The sequence below is a fragment of the Podarcis pityusensis genome (genome assembly GCF_964106645.2).
Source record: "Podarcis pityusensis genome assembly, chromosome: 17".
Taxonomy (NCBI): domain Eukaryota; kingdom Metazoa; phylum Chordata; class Lepidosauria; order Squamata; family Lacertidae; genus Podarcis; species Podarcis pityusensis.
This window is the reverse complement of record NC_138042.1, coordinates 41,771,635-41,791,588: the sequence shown is the minus strand read 5'-3', so window position 1 is coordinate 41,791,588 and position 19,954 is coordinate 41,771,635. Positions and strand designations below refer to the sequence as shown.

At 45.4% G+C, this 19,954-nt stretch overlaps 1 protein-coding gene and 1 long non-coding RNA gene across 2 annotated transcripts; one reads left to right on the top strand and one right to left on the bottom strand.

Annotated features, from left to right (window-relative positions):
- The first annotated feature begins 550 nt into the window (after positions 1–550).
- Positions 551–1,811, top strand: LOC308466492. Its single transcript, XR_013980850.1, has 2 exons — positions 551–821; positions 1,222–1,811. It is a non-coding gene; the product is annotated as an uncharacterized lncRNA (long non-coding RNA).
- A 5,557-nt stretch (positions 1,812–7,368) lies between these two features.
- Positions 7,369–16,372, bottom strand: LRRC58 (leucine rich repeat containing 58). The gene is made up of 4 exons (XM_080987253.1): positions 15,685–16,372; positions 13,382–13,510; positions 12,392–12,669; positions 7,369–10,861 (listed from the first exon to the last, which is right to left on the bottom strand). Exons 1-4 carry the CDS (start codon positions 16,149–16,151, stop codon positions 10,653–10,655), a joined length of 1,083 nt encoding a protein of 360 aa, XP_080843379.1. The 5' UTR covers positions 16,152–16,372; the 3' UTR covers positions 7,369–10,652.
- Between the last annotated feature and the right edge of the window lie 3,582 nt (positions 16,373–19,954).

Here is a 19,954-nt window from a genome sequence, read left to right as displayed (position 1 = left end):
AGAGATCTCTCCACCAGAAGATTCCAGGGAACTTTCTTTCTCCCCATCTCCCGCGAGATGCTCCAGCCAGTGCCATTATCTGCCTCTCCCCGTTGAATCCAGCAGGTTTCTTCGGACAGAACCCAGACTAGGCTAGAGAGGAGTCAGAAAGGCTATGCTAGCCTTGAACACTTCTATGACCCATGTATGGAAGCAGGGATTTGCGGGGCTCCTGGGTTGCATCACATTATTGTGTTTTATTATTTATTTGTGCTTAACTGAATATTTTATTGATGGCTTCTCTGTTTCTAATGATGTATTTATTTGTACAGTATTTGTTGCATGTTGCATATTAAGCGGTATATCACTGTTATCAATTATGATTGTTTTCTGAGATGGGGGGGGGAATTTCCTCCTAAGGCCTTGGGTCATGGGCAGATGCCCTGGGCTGTCAATACAGCTGCACAGAGTGGCTGGGGAAACCCAGCTGGATAGGTGGGGTGTAAATTTATTATTATTATTATTATTATTATTATTATTATTATATCACGGCTGACCCACCTGTCAGCCCTGACCCACCTGTCAGCTCCTTGGTATTCTGAAGAACCATGTAAGGGTAGACCAGTGACTAGAGAGTAAATGGTAAAAGACTCATGACAAATATGACCAAGCACATATGGGAATCTAACTGCAGCAGCCAGTAAACTCTCCACTTTTATTTCTACCCAAAAATCCCATCTCCAAGGTTTACACAGGTAAACGTGTAAGGTTGCATAATACATAAAGCAGGACATGTACAGGCTTAGGAGAGGTAAAAGGGAAAGGACCCCTGGATGGTTGTTGTTGTTGTTGTTGTTTAGTCGTTTAGTGGTGTCCGCCTCTTTGTGACCCCCTGGACTAGAGCACGCCAGGCCCTCCTGTCTTCCACTGCCTCCCCCAGTTTGGTCAAACTCATGCTGGTCTCTTCCAGAACACTGTCCCACCATCTCGTCCTCTGTCGTCCCCTTCTCCTTGTGCCCTCCATCTTTCCGAACATCAGGGACTTTTCCAGGGAGTCTTCTCTTGTCACGAGGTGGCCAAAGTCTTGGAGCCTCAGCTTCACGATCTGTCCTTCCAGTGAGCACTCAGGGCTGATTTCCTTAAGAATGGATAGGTTTGTTCTTCTTGCAGTCCATGGGACTTCTCCAGCACCAGAATTCAAAAGCATCAATTCTTCGGCATCAATTCTTTTGGATAGTTAAGTCATGTCAAAGGTCACTATGGGGTGCGGCGCTCATCTCGCTTTTCAGACCAAGGGGACTGGTGTTTGTCCACAGACAGCTTTTCGGGTTATATGGCCAGCAGGACTAAACTGCTTCTGGCGAAATGGAACACCATGACATAAGCCAGAGCGCACAGAAAAGCCGTTTACCTTCCTGCTGGAGCGGTACCTATTTATCTACTTGCACTGGTGTTGCATTCAAGCTGCTAGGTTGGCAGGAGCTGGGACAGAGCAACGGGAGCTCGCTCTGTCGCGGGGATTCGAACCGCTGACTTTCCGATCGGCAAGCCCAAGAGGCTCAGAGGTTTAGACCACAGCGCCACCCGCGTCCCCTTAGGAAGGGGATGACACCTCAGTATCGACTGATGTTCTCAAATTCCACCAGGCAACTTCCCACTGTACACAGTGTACTATCGATTACAGCTCCCACCTGTCCTATGCTCATTGTTTTGTGGTATTGTGTTGCCTTTTAAAGTCCACTTCTTTTGTTCCAGCAGCTGAGGGAAAGCATCTGTTTGCTGTTGGGTGCACAATGGGTCCTCTTGGTACCTTGATAAAACTATTAACTTTGCAGCTGTGACTGGTTTTGTTTGTTTGTTTGTTTGGAAGGAAGGGGAAATGAGCCCTGAGCAGCTTTGCTGCAAGGGAGGCAGGAATTTCCCCATCAAATTGCACTTCTATAGCTGGCAATTCCAACTGGAGCTGGCTTGGTAATTGTTATTCTCAATCCAGCACCTCATTTGCTGCTGAGATTGCCACATGCACAAGTGACTTAGTCACGGACTCCTATGTGACAATGCTTATATTATACACCAGTGACTGACATAATCAGCAATGATCATTTATGGGCACAATCCCATCAGCTAAACAAAGTCTCATCTCATAGTCTTGAGAACTTAAAAGATCAGTGAAATAGCACCTCTGTTAGAACCAACATTCCCAAAACAACTCCCCCTCAGCTCCCAATAAGTCCACATTTGAAGTTTAAACAATATTTGCTTTTTCAAAAGTAAAGACTTCGTGTTCATAATTCAGCTTTGGGAACTTAAAAAGCAAATGCAGTTGCCCTCTTGGAATATGCTCCTTCCTTCACCCACAGCTCTATTAATAGAAGTTTTTTACATAAAACAAAGCAAGTTGTGTTGTGTATATTGCACGTTATTCGAGAGCTGAATTACCTCCAGTCCTCAATGACATGACAGACAGAGCTGAAAAATCATCCCCATCCATCTTTAATCATCCCTTTTTCAAATTACACAAGCCTCATCTTAACAGACCCAACTATAAATTACTGTGTGCCAAAGGAGGAGATATCCTATCAGCTTGATCATTAATAGAAGTTATAAAGATGTATCACTAGACATTAAAGCTTTAAAGATGTACCACTGCACATTAAAATTACCTACACTCACACTGCTCCTTGTAATTTTGTAGGTTTTTTTCTCCCACAGCAATCTGTCATGCATATATATATATAAAGGTAAAGGGTAAAGGGTCCCCTGACCATTAGGTCCAGTCGCGGATGACTCTGGGGTTGCAGTGCTCATCTCACTTTACTGGCCGAGGGAGCTGGCGTACAGCTTCCGGGTCATGTGGCCAGCATGACTAAGCCGCTTCTGGCGAACCAGAGCAGCGTACGAAAACGCCATTTACTTTCCTGCCGGAGCAGTACCTATTTATCTACTTGCACTTTGACGTGCTTTTGAACTGCTAGGTTGGCAGGAGCTGGGACAGAGCAATGGGAGCTCACCCCATCGCAGGGATTCGAACCGCCGACCTTCTGATCAGTCCTAGGCTCTGTGGTTTAGACCACAGCGCCACCCGCGTCCTGCGTATATATATCCCTTTCCAGTACTTTTGCTATTACTTAGTGACCCATTATATCCCCTTCTACATTAATGTATTATTTTGGTCCTTCGATATAAATAAGAGCGCTAACAGTGGTCCCTCGCCACATGTCTAACTAGTGCTTCTCACGTTTCGGGTGTAGTCACTTGTTTCCCTAGCACCATCTTCTCATTAGACTAAGCCATTCTTTTCATTACATTGTTTTGTTGTATTACTAATTGCAGAGAAAAACGTTTTCAGAAATAACTTTAACTGTTCCTCGTAATCTAACCTACTTACCGCGGCTACTCCTCTGCTCAAAAGCACACCTGGAAGGACTTCGTTGACTTATCTACTAGGGATCTTAAGATGCCTCTGACAAACTGCGGATCATCCACTCGTTAAGCCACTTTATTATTAGGAAATGTGATCTATTCCTTTCTGGTCCCCTGAGCTTCCCAGTCTCCTGAAATATTTAACGTCCATTTTTGCTGAATACAAGCAGGTGTTCGGCTCCACGGTTACCTCCTCTGAATCATTCGGAGATCTGCTCACAGTGCTGAAGAGAAAAATCCACTCTGCTGGTTTCTTGTTCTGCAGCAGATGCAACATCACACTCAGCAAGGCAGGGCTATGTATCTCTCTTTAATTCACAGGGGGAAAACCTCAACACTGGAACTAATGTTAGCAAGACAGTATTACAAATGTATTGCTTCTATCTGACAATTTATGGCAACCATAAATTTAAGGATTTTTTTTTAACCCACAACTGATCAAATCCCATAGGTTGGCAATAATTAAAAGAGGTAAGAGGTATAGTTAGAGCATGGTGCTGATAATGCCAAGGTTGAAGGCTGGATCCCTGTATGGGGCAGCTGCATATTCCTGCCTTGCAGGGGGGTGGACTAGATGATCTGCAGGGTCCCTTCTAACTCTACAGTTCTACGATTCCCTCCCAGTCGTTGTTTCTTTAAAAGTTAAAGTCAATCCAGGTGGCTGCACTTTTGAATACAGGAATGGGGAGGTAGGTATATTCCATAGGGTACATCCATATTATGCTCCATGCAAGATGTTGTTGTATGTAGCCATCTGTTCCCATTAGGTAACAACCATTTCTGATCTAGATGGGTCCTCAAAACATCTTACAAAAAAGAAAAATGAAATGCAACTTGCCTAAAGGTTGCTTCTAAGTCTTCTGATCTGTAGCACTGCTTTGGAGTAGCTTGACTGACCCACCCACACAAATTCCAGGCCTTATGAGGACATTGTGGCCATTTGCATTGCTATTCACCCCAGTTGAACTGCAGGTATGGTTCTGTAATCTATATTCCCTTTTGCTTATGACTGCAAAGTGCTTTCATGGTCCAGGGGCAGAGCAGAGGTGGGTGGGAGAGGTGTAGCCGCTGACTTTTAAAAAACCCAAGGACAAAATCTTCTTTATTTTTGAAAATGCAAAATAAATGGTAAGTTGGCAATATGGCAAGCAAACAAGCATGCTGCTAAAACCTGTAGGACTTAAATAATGTAAGAAGAGAAAGCCTAGCCTAGCCTAATCACAGAGGAATTGCTGAAGGATAGACAGAAGTATAATTATTTGTTCTCTTCGCTGTGGAAGGTGCAGATCAGCTTCTATACCTGCATTAGGATTTGTTTTCCGGAAGCTTGTCTGAAGAAGTAAGCCAAATAGAACTGACAAAAGATTAGGTTGCTGAACTTAGCAATAAACCAAAAATCAATTGATTTACTTCAGCCTACCTGCCTTGTGGCTGAACTTTCACAGCTACTTAATTTGTCTGGCTGCTTTTCATTTCCTTGACACTCACTGCATCTATGAAGGCTCCTCCACAAGCTAGCCCTACACATGTAGGCCAGCAATTTTTTGTAGATCTAATTATATTGCAAGGGCCTAGTTGAAAAAAGAGTAGTAATTTTATCAGTTGCAGTCTTAACTACACTTAACTGGGGGTAACACCCAGAGCTCTTAGTAGTTCCTATTTCTGAAGGAACATAAGACTGCACTGCACGTTAGTTTGGTCCCTCTTGGAATGTATGCAACCCATTTTAGGCCTAGCTAAATTTTTATGTAAAGGTAAAGGGACCCCTGACCATTAGGTCCAGTCGTGACTGACTCTGGGGTTGCGGCGCTCATCTCCCTTTATTGGCCGAGGGAGCCGGCGTTCAGTTTCCGGGTCATGTGGCCAGCAGGACTAAGCCACTTCTGGCGAACCAGAGCAGCGCACGGAAATGCCGTTTACCTTCCCGCCGGAGCGGTACCTATTGATCTACTTGTACTTTGATGTGCTTTCGAACTGCTAGGTTGGCAGGAGCAGGGACCGAACAACGGGCGCTCACCCCGTTGCGGGGATTCAAACCGCCGACCTTCTGATCAGCAAGCCCTAGGCTCTGTGGTTTAACCCACAGCGCCACCCGCACCCCTACTTTATTTTTAGACTGAACTAAAAATTGAATTCCGTAAAGAAACTTTTATAGAGATTGTATACAATTAGCAAACTAATTTTTTTCAAACGGCAATCTTTATGTAGCCAAAACACTTCTATCCACATACAAGAGAAAAGTGTCACTGTGCTTTGAGAACCCTAAACTTTGCATAAACAAGAGAATAATTCAAAAACATGTGGGGGGGGGGGACAGATCAGCGAGGGCTGAGCATGCTCAGTTGCCACGCAATGCTGGCTGACTACTGGAAGGGTTGGGGAGGGGGGCAGAAATAAGAAAAAAACAGGCTTCATAAGGAACGTATGTTCTAAAACGGGGCATGGCTGGCTTGCTAGGACACCAAAGAAGAGAACTCTACACATCAAAGTTGTGTTGCAAGCCCACATGTATTGAAACAATGCTTTTAAATATACTGTACAGCCGTACCGTGATTTTCGAACAGCGACTCAAACATTTTGGCTCCCAAACGCCACAAACCCGGAAGTGACTGTTCCAGTTTGCGAACTATTTTTGGAAGCCGAACGTCCGATGGGGCTTCTGCGGCTTCCGATTGGCTGCAGGAGCTTCCTGCAGCCAATGAGAAGCCGCGCTTTGGTTTCCGAACGTTTTGGAAGTCGAACGGACTTCTGGAATGGATTCTGTTCGACTTCCAAGGTACGACTGTATAGAAGATAACCAGATGAAGAGGCAACGGGATTATTAGATAAAGGTGTTAAAGAGTATTAGAAGGAATACAGGGAAGATAAACCAATAATCTTCACTGTAAACGCTGAAGAAATCTACACACAAACCATTGTTTTGGGGGCTGGCATGGGCAGAGCAACCAACAACCGACAGCAGCAGCTGCAGCAAGTAGTCTCTGAAGCTGCATGTGCAGTAAGTGCTTATGAGAGAGTAAGAGTTACCCAGATATTGCAGACGTTATCCAAGGTAAGGAGCCTGTTAAGCAGTTCCAGGGGAAATGTTTGCAATGGGCACAGGTTCCCAGGTGAGCTCAGGAGCCAAACATTTTGCAAAGTGGTCCCTTGTGCTAAAGTGCGCTTTCTCCATAACTACCCATCACCAGAGTTTGCCTTTGCAAACTCAAGGATACATGACACATGGCTAGAGAGAAATTGGCCCATTACTGCATTTTCCGAGTCTATAGCCTGCTGGAGGTGTGTGTTGTGATTGGAGGTTATGTTACACTATTCCAACACAAAATAAAAAAAATCCTTCCAGTAGCACCTTTAAGACCAACTAACTTAGTTGGTCTTAAAGGTGCTACTGGAAGGATTTTTTTTATTTTGACTATGGCAGACCAACACGGCTACCTATCTGTAACTATTCCAACACAGTGTGGCAAATTTATTTCATTTGTTCCCTTCCACCCATCTTCAACGGGAGGAAAAATGCTTGCATCACACACACACTTAGAGTAAAGTCGAAATGCACTTCTGAAAATTATGCTGTGGAAAATTATGCCCTGCGCTTTTATACTAATTTGTCAGCCACCTTGAGGGTGTTCAGGTCAAAAAGCAGGTTATAAATAGAGGTGATAAAAAATATTATTTTAACAGAATACAGAAAAGAACCCATTTTTTCTGGTGGTGGGGGGACAGGGAGAAGGGGGAGGGAACTATCCTTTCACTTTGCTAGCTTCCCCTAGCAAGACTCATTAGTTGAATCCATCCCAAACACTGGAACACCAGCCAAGCTGTTTGACACTTCTCCTCACAAACAAAAATATTTTAAAATTATATACAGTATAGATCTCTCACTGGGGGAGGTGGGCGTTTTGCCGCACACATATCCAGCTACAATTACTTCACATAAGGGCAAAACAGACACTTAAGAGTCAGGTGCAAGTTTTAAATAATTATTTGATTTAGTGTTCAAAAGCTCCTTAACAATTCATAATGACATACTTTTAGAAATACAGAACTTTGCATATCTAGCAAAGTGAAGTTATACAAACACAAGGCACCTTTAAAACTTGGTAAAGCAAATATAAGGCACATGATTACATTTAACGAGAGAATTAGGTGAAAACTCTGGATCAGAGTTCACTGTGCAATCAAGCATGCTAGATAAACAAGCAACGTAGTTTGACTGGAAAGTTTTTTGAAGATGGGAATTATTTTCAAACCACACCACGCTCCAGCTCATCTGTTTGAAGTGTCCAAGAAGCTTTTTCAAGCAGTGAAAAACATCTTACTGGTGCAGTTTAAGATGATTAAAATGACTCTTTGAAGTCAGTAACAAAGCAGCACTGTAAGGATTAAGTTTCATTACTTCCCATCGGTTAAATCCCTCCCATTCATTGCCACTAACTAAAGAGGACCAAGATCTCCCTCTTGCCAAGCGATCCAAATAAGCTTTCAGTAAAAAGAGAAAAAGATCAGGAAGGCCATTCAGAGCCCCATGAGAAAGTGCATGAGTACCTTTGAAGGGATACTGAAAGATTCTACAAATCCTGCAAATCCTAACCAGAGAGAAGCAGGAAGACTGGAAACTGTATAAATTGCTTCCAGTCAAGTAGCTATTTTGTCCTCAAAGCCTTCCCTACTGATCTTAAAACATTACACTTGCATTTACAAACAGCCCATCTGTTGTTTTTTGGCTAAAGAGATGGCAGGAGGAAGAAACAGCAGGAAAAATGGAATTATTTATTCACTTTCAGAGTTAGCTGAAATGAGAATAGTAGCTAAAGCAATGAGAATGCTTTGATGAAGGCTAAAAATGCCTGTTTGGTAGTGAAGATTCATAAAGACAGCAGCTTTAGCTAGTATTCTGAACACCAAATCAGAATAATCTCACATATTAAGGGTTGGAAAGGAAAGTATATACTCTCTATACTTATTTTCAAAGATGCTAGAAAATTCATCAAGATAAGAAGTGCGCCTGGGTGGGGCTAACAGTATGTATCAAACATTTTTTTTACTTCATTTATTCACAGATTCAATCCTACATAAGAACCACTAATAAGGAAACACGCTGATAATTCATGGCTCAAGCAACAAGATTTAATTTGGTATCACTGCTATGAAGTTGTGGGGGTTTTTCACTGTATGTTATTGAACTAGAAGTGGGGTGATTTGGTTTCTTTTCTAATACGTATATCCTGCCTTTCTTCCACCATGGAATCGAAGGCTAAATGAAGCAGAGAAGCGGGGGTGGAAGTGGGGTGGTGGAGGTCAGATTTACTGCTGTCAAATATCAAATCAGAAAAGGGAAAATGCTCATTCTTCAGCTGGAAATAATAGCAATTTATGTTATTATAAGAATGAGTATTTGTGGGTCACCGCCAAGAGAACACTTCCAACATCAGTATGGAGAAGGATCAGCACATTAGGAAATTCTAGGAAAGAATGAATATTATTCCATACTCAAGAGACCACAAGCATCCACTCTGCTAAGTGTGTTCATGTTCCTCCATAGATCTATCCATTCTAAACAAAGCTTTCACTAGACACAGGAATGTCAAGAGATGGGTAGAAACAGAACTGCATGCAGATGCAAACTTTATCACAAGCACTCGCCTCTCTAGACTCTTCCCAATAGCCCTCTCTACAGGAGCAGTAGGAGGATTCCCTTCTCACCCACCTGCTCTCTGCTAAGGGCTTTTCCAGACGTGATCTCTTCTCCAAGACCCGGTACCCAATCCAAATGTAATTCCTCAAAACAGTGTTTCCGTTGCAAATAGAGAACTTTTCTCAGCATTAGCCCACAATACTAAATCCTTTGTTCAAAAAATAAACTCTCTGCGCAGCGAAAGAAGAAAATCTTGAGAAAAGTCACTGTGGATCTTCAACAAAAACAAGTGACAGAAACAGGTAAAAGGTGTGTGAAAACACCTGTCACTTGAGAGTAGCAGCACATCCTTTGAATTTACAGATCTATTGAAACTGAGTGCTGTGTGACGTTGGCAACTGTTAGAGCTAGCGATATCTGTAGTGATCAATGAAAATTCCTATCTGTCTGTTATTCTGTAGAATTTTTTTAAAAATACTTGTAAAAAATATTCTACAGAGGCTAAACAGTTGCCTACTGTACATGATAGAATCTCCAACAGTGACAGATAAGCACAGAAGTGGGCAAAATCCACAGGAAGCCAAAACTTATATGAGAAAGGCAAACTGAGTTGCAAGAAGGAGAAAAGGGCCAAGTGTATGACATAAAAAACCTTTGCCTTGAAGGGAACAGGGAACATTGTAGTATTGGTAGAAACGCTTGACTCTTCAGAGTTATACAGCTGCAAGGCATCATATTATTGTAACCACCAAAGTTTACGACGTAGCTATGCTCTTTGAGCAAATATTGTCGAAAGCATAAAATTCTTAAAGAATGGCACCTGTGTGTGTAAGAACCAAGTTGGAAGTAAAGGATTAGTTTGCAATTTACTAGTTGGTTACACTTTTGCTTCAGATGGACTTAGACCAGGGCAAGTAATTCTTGGTCCACAAATTATCACAGATAGTTATATAAGGCCAGTGATGTAGCAACTGTAACAAAAAGGAGGAAGTCCAAAGAAGGCACTAATGCTGTAGTGCAAAGCAGTGTAATATAAAGAAAAGCATAGTTCTGTTACTAGAGCAGAACACCTGGTTATAGGCAGTGAACCCAGCCAAAGCAGTATCAAAATTAAGATATTTCTGTCCTTTGGAGGAATGTTGTTAAAAATAAAGACCAAGCACCTCCATTGAGAGAGAGAGAAATGTTCAAGTATGGCAGATGCAGATGCTAGCACTCTTTCCACCCTGCACTATCATATCATTATTTGTTTTATCACAGTGACAAAGATCAGTCTACTTCATCCTTAGTCTCAGTACTGAAGCACTCAAAGCGCCCTTTTAACTGGTCCCCAGTGCCAAAAAGTCCTGAAATGTCTAACCCTAGAATTATTTCCCCATTAGCATTACCTTCAAAGGATCCTGTGTCAATTTCCACCCAAATGCACGAAGTAACTTTAGCCTCTCAGGACACACTGCCCCAACTATTCTGTTTGGCCACCCACATTTCTATGAGCCACAAAGTAGAGACAGGTCAAGGTGAGGTTCCTAGGATGTCTCTTGCACAGCACCAGACACCATAGTTCCACAACTGCTTTTCTTAACACGATTCGCATCTAGTCTTTTCCTTCCTTCTCCTAGCCAAGAAGAACTTTTTGCATCCTGCGCGCTGCAACAATGGCTTCATCTTCTGAATCGGACTCACTCTGGGAAGTAGAACTTTGAGATGCAGAACTGCAGGGGGACGAGCACTCTGGCGAGCACAGGTAGTGCATCAGAGGAAGGCGGTACTTCCCACAGAAGTCCACAAATTTGATTTGTCGGACACAGCTGTCAAAATAGACTCCTATGGGCAAAAGAAACGTAGTTTAAGACAACAGATGCTTTCATATTTGTAGTTAAAGTGTGCATATATCTTATTTGCATAATTCCTATGCAATATTCAACTGTGTCCAGTCAGCACAAGGAATTCCATTAACACAATGGGACTTCCCCCCTCTTCTTCCCTTGCATCCGCCCCAAATCTGTTCCTAAGGGGTAGGGGGAACCCCCTTAACAGACTGAAGGGGTGCACAGGGGAGAGGGGGAGTCCTATTGCACAAGCAAAATCTTTGTGCTGATTACACATTACTGTACTCAGTGCTATTTTAGATGAAACCCTAATTATCTTTCTTCAAAAGGCACTAACAAACAGGAAAACACTGTTGCTGATTTAGGCTGTCTCTGGTTTTAAATTGATGGGCCAGAAAGCAGAAGTGGGTTATGACCCATCCTAACTAGGTTGAATTAGTGGCACCATTCTCTTTTTCCCTCTTGAGGATGGGAAGGTATTTTAAATAAACAGGTAAATAAACTGATTGCCAACTGCTGCGCTAGGTGGACTGATGACAAAAACAAATCCTACTAGGAAGTAGGAGAAAAACAAATGGGGAAGAGACAGAGATGGAGAAAGATAGATGTAAACAGTAAAATAAATAAAGTCCCATGGTGCATGTTGCAGTTAACCACTGCTGACACAATTCTATTCAAGTCTACTCTTCACTTCACTGGGGCTTATTCACAGGTAAATGTGTACAGGACTGCAGCCTAAGTCTCTGTTCTGAAAAGGGTGATGACTCCTTTCCTAAATGAACTGAAGTTCTCACAGTTCTGATTTAACACCTATTTCTCCAAATTATCTTCCAGAAAAGTTATTTTTTTCTGGGCAAGAAAAATGCAAGGTTGCCTTACTGAAAGTTGAGGGCTAGTTTGTTAAGTACCCTGGACCCTCCGGATACAAACTTAATTTGTTCCGGGGGTCCGTGCATACCCTGAAAAGTCCGCAACATGAGGAGCTGCTTCTGCGCATGCATGCGGCACGCAGAGTGTGCGGCAAAACCTGGAAGTGCGTTTGCAACCCAAAAGTTATGTTACCCGACGGTAATGTAACCCGAGGGTCCACTGTTTATCAATGGTTCCTATGCAGACAGGGATATATTTTGTACTAGTCTTTAAATTGCTATGCCCTAATATTAAATAAAATTGACTGAGTAACGTCACATGTGAAAAGCAACCTAGTTCCTCATGCGTCAGCTTTAGAAATAAACCTGAGCAATTTGGGCCCTAAGTCAAGTCAAGGCTGGGCTTTGCATGTCATCCAAGCCAAAACTTATGATTAGCACAAGCTGCAGCCAAGGTTTGCTCTTGAATGTTGCTCATGGTCACTAAGGAAAGTGTGTAACTATGACAACATGTTTTATCAAACCTTAGGTTGGCTTATCATGGCAGTAAAAAGGAACAGGGAGGAACTAAGTGGCTGTGAGTCCTCTCCTGGTGCCTGTATACTTGTGCAGGAAGGTAGAAGGAATGTCCCACAAGAACAGGGAATAGGACATACCTCCACATTTAGGGTTGGGGCAGTTGCTGGCTAGGCTCAAATAGCGGAGGAGATTCCCAGGGAGGTCACTAGGAACATAAGGAACATTGCGGGTTTTAATGGTGCGTCCAGCCAGTTCTTGGAGACTTGGAGGATTGTAGGTCAAGTCACGGACAAATCGTACAACCAATGGGTTCCCACGCAAACTCAATTCTTCAAGATGAACCAGATTGAGGATTTCCCGAGGAAGGTATGTCAACAGGTTATTGTGGAGGCTAAGGGAGCGCAAGGAATGCAACCTGGAAACCAAACATCAGAAAACCTGGGGTAAGGCAATACCATAATTCCAGTCCTCCGGTCCCTCTTTCCCTTACACTTTCCGCAGGAGAGCCTAAGTCTCCTAGATTAGACCTTGAAAATTCCTTTCAAGAACCCAAACATATGCAGTATGTTGAAAGCGCTTTGTATGTTCAAAGGGATTGCTGCTTTGATCAAACGGCTTACATCCTGGTTTTTGCTGCTGCGATAACCTCACTTCAAACTTCAGATCATACATAACGCCTTTCCCTTCACAGGTCTGCATGAGATTATTTCCAAACCATTCAAAGGTGTCAAAATAACATGGCTGATACAGAATGCAAATCTGCATAGACAAAACAGCCCTAAACAGACTAATGAGAAATCCAAAGGAGACAACTGGATGCAAGATCCAGTATTGCCATTTTTGTGTAAATTTAACAGTACACATCAATGAGATTAAGCTGCATGATTTCATTTAGAGACTTTTCCTATAGCACACAAATTGCATGCAGATTGTCATATGACACAATTGCACAATATGTTTTGCAACATAAGCGTGCTGTGAAGCCACAGCTAATCACAACTGGCTTGCACATACAACAAAACACCTTGCATGCTTCTTCCTACACACAAATACCTGCTGAAGCAGGAGTTACCAGGTTCTGATGAGCTAGATATATTCAAAACAGTTAAATTGCTCAAAATACTCACTGTGCCAACTGAGGGGGAATACTCTGTATCTTGTTGTCACACAGGACTAGGTAATTGAGTAAAGGCAGATTAGCCAACTCTGGTGGAATCGAAGTAATGAAGTTTCCTCCAAGGTACAAAAACTCCAAACTGGAAGACAGAGAGAAAAGTGACACAAAAAGTTTATAGTAATGATTTCTCTCAGCTCAGAATTTCAATTCACAACACTACCCACTTTTGGAAAGAACACGGTGCAAAGGACCTGTACGGTCCGGAAGAAATATCAACAACCTCAGATATGCAGATGACACAACATTGATGGCAGAAAGTGAGGAGGAATTAAAGAACCTTTTAATGAGGGTGAAAGAGGAGAGCGCAAAATATGGTCTGAAGCTCAACATCAAAAAAACGAAGATCATGGCCACTGGGCCCATCACCTCCTGGCAAATAGACGGGGAAGAAATGGAGGCAGTGAGAGATTTTACTTTCTTGGGCTCCATGATCACTGCAGATGGTGAGAGCAGCCGCGAAATTAAAAGACGCCTGCTCCTTGGGAGAAAGGCGATGGCAAACCTAGACAGCATCTTAAAAAGCAGAGACATCACCTTGCCATCAAAGGACCGTATAGTTAAAGCTATGGTTTTCCCAGTACAGTGGTACCTCGGGTTAAGTACTTAATTCGTTCCGGAGGTCCGTTCTTAACCGGAAACTGTTCCTAACCTGAAGCACCACTTTAGCTAATGGGGCCTTCTGCTGCCGCCGTGCCGCCGGAGCACAATTTCTGTTCTCGTCCTGAAGCAAAGTTCTTAACCTGAAGCACTATTTCTGGGTTAGCGGAGTCTGTAACCTGAAGTGTCTGTAACCTGAAGCGTCTGTAACCCGAGGTACCACTGTAGTGATGTATGGAAGTGAGAGCTGGACCATAAAGAAGGCTGATCGCCAAAGAATTGATGCTTTTGAATTATGGTGCTGGAGGAGACTCTTGAGAGTCCCATGGACTGCAAGAAGATCAAACCTCTCCATTCTGAAGGAAATCAGCCCTGAGTGCTGACTGGAAGGACAGATCGTGAAGCTGAGGCTCCAAGACTTTGGCCACCTCAGGAGAAGAGAAGACTCCCTGGAAAAGACCCTGAAGTTGGGAAAGATGGAGGGCACAAGGAGAAGGGGATGACAGAGGACGGTTGGACGTGTTCTCGAAGCGACCAGCATGAAGGAGGCAGTGGAAGACAGGAGGGCCTGGCGTGCTCTGGTCCAGGGGGTCACGAAGAGGCGGACACGACTGAACGACTAAACAACAACAGCCATTGATGGCTATGTCTCATACAAGTAGCAGAAGGAAGACTGGTGCGCTCAGAACCTCCTTCCGGGAAGCCTCTGGCTGGTGTTGCTGGGAGCAGGCTTTGAAAGCCTCTTTTCTTTTTTAACAAATTAGGTAAAGGTAAAGGAACCCCTGACCATTAGGTCCAGTCACGGACGACTCTGGGGTTGCGGCGCTCATCTCGCTTTATTGGCCGAGGGAGCCGGCGTACAGCTTCCGGGTCATGTGGCCAGCATGACTAAGCCGCTTCTGCTGAGCCAGAGCAGCACACGGAAACGCCGTTTACCTTCCCGCCGGAGCGGTACCTATTTATCTACTTGCACTTTGACGTGCTTTCGAACTGCTAGGTTGGCAGGAGCTGGGACCGAGCAACGAGAGCTCACCCCGTCATGGGGATTCGAACCGCCGACCTTCTGATCAGCAAGCCCTAGGCTCTGTGGTTTAACCCACAGCACCACCCGCGTCCCTTTTAACCAATTAGTTTTCATTAAAGATTTTTTTTTGTGATCCTAGAATTATAGTTGGGAGGGACCCCGAGGGTCATCTAGTCCAACCTCCTGCCATGCCCAGCCTTTTGCTGAGGTCCAGCTCCGAGGGCCTTTTGGCGGTTCCCTCCCTGCGAGAAGCAAAGCTACAGGGACACAGGCAGAGGGCCTTCTCAGTGGTGGCACCCGTCCTGTGGAACGCCCTCCCATCAGGTGTCAAAGAGATAAATAACTACCTGACATTTAGAGGGCATCTTAAGGCAGCCCTGTTCAGGGAAGTTTTTAATCTGTGATATTTTACTGTATTTTTTGTTTCTATGGAAGCCGCCCAGAGTGGCTGAGGAAACCAAGCCAGATGGGCGGGGTACAAATAATAAAATATTATTATTATTATTATTATTATTATTATTATTATTCTTTTGCGCCACGCGGGGCTCGACCCCACAGGCCTGCGGTTCGGAGCCCGGTCCGGGGGTCACGCAGCGTCCTGGTCTCCTGTCTCCCTCTCCTTCTCTCCTCACCTGCTGAGCTGCTGGATGGCGGGCGGGATGCCCTGGAGGCGGTTGCTGCCCAGGCTGAGGCTCCGGAGGCGGCGCAGGCCCAGCAGCGCGCCGGGCACTCGCGTGAAGCGGTTGCCGCTGAGGTTGAGGACGCGCAGGCTGCGGGCGAGGGGGGCCCCGGCCAGGCCCTTGGGCAGCGAGCCCTCGGCGCCCAGCCGGTTGTTCTTGGCCAGCAGCGTGTGCAGCCGCGGCAGCTCCAGCAGCTCCGCGCCCAGCGCCGCCAGCCCCGTCCCGCTCACGTCCAGCACCTCCAGCGCCGGGAAGCGCCGGCCCAGCCCCGCCGGGAGGCCGCCCTCCGCAGACAGCCACGAGGCCGGCGGCGCCAGGCGGCGGGTCGGGGACGCGGCGGCAGCGGCAGCAGCAGCGGCAGCAGGCGAGGCCTCCTCCTCCGCGGCCTCCTCCTCGGCCCGGCCCGGCTCCGCCGCCATCGCGCTCCGCCTGAGGAGGAGGAGGCGGCGGCCCCGGAACCTGCCTGCCGCGCCCGCCGACCCGCCTCCGCCCTCGGGGCTGCGCGCCTTACACAGGTTCCCGGGCGGCGCCTCGGCCTCGGGCCTCGGGCCTCGCTCTCGCCTGCCTGCCCGCCTCGGGAGGGATCCAGAAGCGGGGCTCGCCTGAAGGACGCCCCCAAAGGGCTGGTCGGAAAGAGGAAACGGGGGGGAATCGGCAAGGCAGCTTCAAAAACAGCAGAAGTTAAAAGACTGAAACAGATGATGACGATTTTATTATTACTATTATTACTACTATTTATGATCATCATCATCATTTCTACAAACCTGCCTACCTATTTATTTTCTGTCTACCTACCTGTTTCTCTCATTTGTCTGTTTATTTCATAAAATTTACACACCATTGTAAAACAACAACACCTTCAAAGCGGTTTACAAAAAGATGAAACGGTGAAATTGAGGGAAATCTGCAACGCTGCTTTAAAAACAGCAGAAGTTAAAAGACTGAAACAGATGACGATTTTATTATTACTATTATTACTACTATTTATCATCATCATCATCATCATTTCTACAAACCTGCCTACCTATTTATTTTCTGTCTACCTATCTGCTTGTTTCTCTCATTTATCTATCTATTTCATAAAAGTTACACGCCATTGTAAAACACCACCACCTTCAAAGCGGTTTACAACAAGACGAAACGGTGAAACTGAGGGAAATCCACAACGTTGCTTTAAAAATGGAGCAGAAGTTAAAATGCAGAAACTCTTATTTTATCTACCTGCTTATCTGTTTAGGGTCTACCTTCCTACCTATTTGTTTTTCTCGTTTTATCTATTTCTCCTATAAAATTTGTACACTGCTTCATTGTAAAACAACACTGCCCCAAAGCGGTCTACAAAAAGATGAAGTGGTGGGTCATCGAATTAGAGACGTGTAGAATGGGAAGGGGCCGTAAGTGTCACCTGCAACAGTTCAACCCCCTGCAGAAATGAAAACAGGAGGGTCACCTGTACACTTCCCTCCCCACCTGCCCCCTTGAACTTGGCTCAGCAGCAAATCAGCAAACAGTGCAGATACCTGAGCCCAGGTGTTTTATGCGGACAAGATCTCACTCTTGTCAGCAGGTGTGCTGTAGCGTTCTGCACTAACTGCAGCTTCTGGATCAAAGATAAATTATTATATATTTATTTATACCCCCCCCCCAAAGAGACTCAAGGTGGCTTACAGATAAAAACATGCAAATTAAAAACATAGGGGATCATTAAAAAACAATTAAACATACAATTAAAACTATGTGTGTACACGCACACACGCCCCCCGCTTAGAACCATGCAAATAATTACAAAAAAAGCACAGCACCAGCCGTTCTATTAAAAGATGCCAGATCCTTGTTGCCACAAGAAAGTCTAGGCATTCCTGACATGGAGGTGGTGACGGGGTGGTGATTAAAGATGGGAAGGCCTGGGGGAAACCCAGAAAAAATAGGGGGGGACCGTCCCCCCCATTCTTTCAAAATGGAAAAAAACGGCTTTGGGGGGAGAAAATAGGTTTTCCCCAATTTTCCTGGGTCCCCCCCCCCCAACCTTCCCACCTCTAGTGGTGACTGGGCACATCAGACAGGAGGGACCTGGCCTAGAGTATTCCCTGGCCCGCTCATTTTCCAGACACGGGGCTTGCTTTTTTGTCTGTTGGGTTTTGGTAGGAAGGAGCTAGATTCCATCACATCAGCTGCCCCCCGCAATCTGAAGTGTTTACAGCCCAGACACGGCTCCTGCCCCACCAATCCTTAGTCAGCTCCCACCTGCCTGCCTTGCTTACAACCAGTCCAGGTGGGTGGTACTACCTGCCAGGTTGCCCCTTTTCAGCATTGCCTTTGCAGAACTTGCCTGGGAGCAGGATGGGGGACACAGCGAGGATTGGGTCCCCCTGTCATTGGCTTTGGCTCCACCTACTGTTGGGCTCCCTGCTTTCCACCCTAACAAGCCCAGCTGAAACCAGCCAGCCCTGCACTCAAGATGTTGTCATCTAGCAAGTCATTAATAATAATAATAATAATAATTTGTTATTTATACCCCGCCCATCTGGCTGGGTCCCCCCAGCCACTCTGGGCGGCTTCCAACAAAACACTAAAATACAATTACCAATTAAACATTAAAAGCTTCCCTAAACAGGGCTGCCTTTAGATGTCTTCTAAAAGTTTGGTAGTTGTTGTTCTCTTTTATATCTGGTGGGAGGACGTTCCACAGGGCGGGCGCCACCACCGAGAAGGCCCTCTGCCTGGTTCCCTGTAACTTGGTTTCTCGCAGGGAGGGAACCGCCAGAAGGCCCTCGGAGCTGGACCTCAGTATCTGGGCAGAACAATGGGGGTGGAGATGCTCCTTCAGGTATACTGGACCGAGATTAGGCTGAAGGTTGTGGGGACCCGAGTGGATAAGAGTGGTGCTGTGTTTTGACATGTGCAGGGGTGGAATGGTGAAAAGGGGTTGTCTCCCAAACATGCCTTCATCATTTTACTGTGAGAAGTTCAATCAGATTACTTTCAAGGCAGCTTACAAGCAATAGGTTCTAGTAATACAAAACAACAGTTCACACCCACCAGCCTTCTGACTCACGGATGGGGACAGACCGAGCTGCTCTTCAGCTCTGAAGTTTCAGGACAACTAGCAATTAAACCTGATTGTCCTCTTCAGTGTTGCAGTTCCAAAGTAGACAATTCTGAGGGAAATGAAGTCTTGGTCTGTCTCAGGATAAGGAGGGTGGGGCGCAGCGGTGGGAGTCCCTGCTTTGCATGCAGAAGGCGGCATGTTCAATCTGCAACATCTCTAGTTAAAAGGATCAGATGGGAGGAAGACGGCAAATACCCTCACCTGAAGCCCAGGAGCTCGCTGGACCAATGGTCTGATTCACCCATCCTGTGTTGGGTGGATTCTAGCTTTATAGAAACACCCCTTTCTTTATTTTGCAGTTCGCTATTGGGTCACTCGTGGAGCTTGTTACGTTTCTTCTTTTTTTGTAGCATGGCAGTTTGGGACAGATCCATACTGTGAACTGTGCTTGTGTCTTCTGCATACCAAGCATGTGTCCTACCAACAAGCTGTGGCTGTGCATGTAGTACATTGGTGCTCCAGCACTTGCACTACCTCTCCATGGTCTTGCTGAAGATGTTGGCATTGACCTATAAAGCTTGAAGTGACATACTTAAGATTTGTCCCCAGTTTCTCTTTCCTAATCTATGGGATTTACCAAAACTTCTATCTTCAGTGTACTATCTGTGCACCAAGTCTAAAATGGCAAACAGAGGCACAGTTCCATTTGCTCCTTTGCTCTGGAACTTCCTGCCCTGTGAAGACCCTAGCAGTTAAAATGGCACAGTAAAATGCCCTTAACTTCAGGCTGAAAGGGAAAGCTAGTAGATTTTAAAGTTGTGGGATACTGGGATTGTCTGCTTTCAGGGGATGGAATAAAGGTAAAGGGACCCCTGACCATTAGGTCCAGTTGTGGATGACTCTGGGGTCGCGGCGCTCATCTCGCTTTACTGGCCAAGGGAGCCGGAGTACAGCTTCCAGGTCATGTGTCCAGCATGACTAAGCTGCTTCAGGCAAACCAGAGCAGCGCACGGAAACGCCGTTTACCTTCCCGCCGGAGTGGTACCTATTGATCTACTTGCACTTTGACGTGCTTTCAAACTGCTAGGTGGGCAGGAGCAGGGACCGAGCAACGGGAGCTCACCCCTTCGCGGGGATTTGAACCTCTGACCTTCTGATCGGCAAGCCCGAGGC

Excerpts from the sequence above, each read along its gene's own strand:
- LRRC58 (XM_080987253.1), bottom strand. The coding sequence starts at position 16,151 with ATGGCGGCGGAGCCGGGCCGGGCCGAGGAGGAGGCCGCGGAGGAGGAG. Across the intron at positions 13,511-15,684 it reads GCCATCCAGCAGCTCAGCAG|TTTGGAGTTTTTGTACCTTG; the intron begins GTGAGGAGAGAA and ends TCTGTCTTCCAG. Across the intron at positions 12,670-13,381 it reads ATTCCCCCTCAGTTGGCACA|GTTGCATTCCTTGCGCTCCC; the intron begins GTGAGTATTTTG and ends TTTGGTTTCCAG.